The following is a 2,100-nucleotide window of genomic DNA, read 5'->3' on the forward strand; positions in this document are numbered from 1 at the left end:
GAACTTTTACACTCAACACTTATTTAAAGCTTTTAYTTACTGGCTTTAGACTGAAATGGTCATGCATATCAAATTTATTTTAACTGTATATGGTATTWTTTTAGACCTTTAAGAGATAAAATCATGGTTTATTTATTAATGCTTCGGTTTACGTTAAAAAGAGGATGTCTGAATTTTGTCTGATTTTAAAGGGCATTTAATACTTTATAAATATGAGCTTATAGTTAAACACTTTTAAGTAAAATAGGTCCATTTACAATGTATAAACAACTTTTAGAAAAGACTAAAAATCAGTTGTAGAAAGTGCACTGAATGCAACAAGGTTGCTTACCTTCTCCTTCAGAACTGATAGGATGAAATCACTGTTTATTACATTATCTGACTCTTTTACATGTAAGATGTTGATGTCATGAGGGAATTATTAGGGCATTCAARCCAATTATCTTATTAAGGCTTGTTATAATGCGATTACAGAGCTTGATCTGGGTGATTGTGTCTTTAAGAAGCAGTGAGAGTGAGGAGGTGGTGCGGTTTCACACCCTGGGGTGGGAAGCATGGGCGGGACCTGTGACCGCTGAGTGACAGCCGCTCAAGGGCTGTTTGAGTCCGCGACGCGGGGGGGAATCAGAAACAACCAATCAGGAGCGGGTATAACCCAGCCGTCAAATCCTATTGGCCAATTAGAGCCAGTTGTGGGCGGAGTCTGAAATCGCTGTWGTGCTTCCAACGTGGGACTGCGGAGCAATCACTCACAAAGAAAAAAAAAAGGAAAAGTAACTCGGGAAAGGAGAAAACTCATGGTGGTAAAACTTGGTCTGAAGGAGGAGGGTGGACTCTTATTTCGCTATTAATCGGATGGTTGGGAATTTGTAAGCACAGACTGCACCTGATAAGCTGCTAGTTGAGTTTCTTCGGACGGGAACGAGTTCGTGTGTCGGAGTTGGATTTATGCGGTGAGCCGCTGTTCAGATTTTGAACTAGAAGAAGAAGAAGCGCTCGCCTTTCAGAGCTCAATGCTGGAGTTTTTACCACGACAACTAACTTCTTTACGTCGCATTGAACTTTTGTGGTGACCATTTCTCGACATTATCCGAAGTTTGTGTTCCGCCGCCGTTGAGGAGAACTACTTTTACTGAGAACAACTCGAGCGAAGTGTCGAGGAGCACTTTGCTGCTCTGTTTTTAGAGGATAACAAACAAAGCAGTCCGACAAATCACGTTTTACACCTTTTGACGGACACGGTGAGTTGTAGTTTCTAAGTGACTAACGAGCTTGTTAGTTCTGCTCCGTCTGTGAATTACCTTTGATTTTTCAAACCGCGGCGGCGGACAGCTGAAGGTGGGGGGAAAAGTTGGAGCGGAGACTTGACCATGAGATCTTTTGAGACGGACATCTTTTTACTTCAGCGAAGTTGTTTCTACTAGTCCCGTGTGTTCCCCCCCCCCCCCAAACAAGACAATTGATGAGCTCCGAGGAGCTTTTCCTTTCCCCGGAGCTCCGTTAATATCGCGGGCAGCAGGAGAGCTAAGTGGCCGCGCTATTAAATACTGGATACAAAATGGCGGCGTCCCTGGGTCGATTTGGATACGTGTGTCGATGTGTTTTATATTTAATGCTGTCGGTCGAGCTGTTCGGCTCTTATGGATCGAGCTCAGGTTCGGTCTGTCCCCAGAACTGTACCTGCGGCGGGGACTCAGTGGACTGCAGCGGTCTGGAGCTGACAGCTACACCTCCGGACCTTCCAGCTTGGACTGTTTCCCTGTAAGTAAACAAACAAAAAGTAATTAATTGTTTATTAACCAGACCATAACCGGCTACTGTAATAAAGGCGTAAAACTTATTATTGTTTTAATTAAAGACAGTCAAATAACCATTAGATGAAGAACGTCTGTTTATAAGAGCTGGAGCAGATATTTTGTGACTTGAGCTGAGCCTCATTTTTAAACTGGAGGAGTAAAAGCAGCTGTAACAGGAGCCATGATAAAGCTTTACTTTTACAGTTTTATTACACGTGCAAACAGTAATATTATTATGTATTGTAATAATGAAGTGGGCAATCCTCTTGTAACTTCACAACACACACACACACACACACACACA

At 42.7% G+C, this 2,100-nt stretch overlaps 1 protein-coding gene across 1 annotated transcript in view; it reads left to right on the plus strand.

Moving 5' to 3' along the window:
• The first annotated feature begins 726 nt into the window (after positions 1-726).
• Positions 727-2,100, plus strand: part of lrig1 (leucine-rich repeats and immunoglobulin-like domains 1) — a 40,217-nt gene continuing 38,843 nt past the window's right edge. The window contains exon 1 of the mRNA XM_014009856.1: positions 727-1,761. Coding sequence (XP_013865310.1) covers positions 1,559-1,761 — 203 coding nt within the window. The 5' untranslated portion in view covers positions 727-1,558. The remainder of the gene's footprint in view (positions 1,762-2,100) is intronic.

The sequence above is a fragment of the Austrofundulus limnaeus genome, unplaced genomic scaffold (assembly GCF_001266775.1).
Source record: "Austrofundulus limnaeus strain Quisiro unplaced genomic scaffold, Austrofundulus_limnaeus-1.0 Scaffold62, whole genome shotgun sequence".
In the NCBI taxonomy this organism is placed as follows: Eukaryota; Metazoa; Chordata; class Actinopteri; order Cyprinodontiformes; family Rivulidae; genus Austrofundulus; species Austrofundulus limnaeus.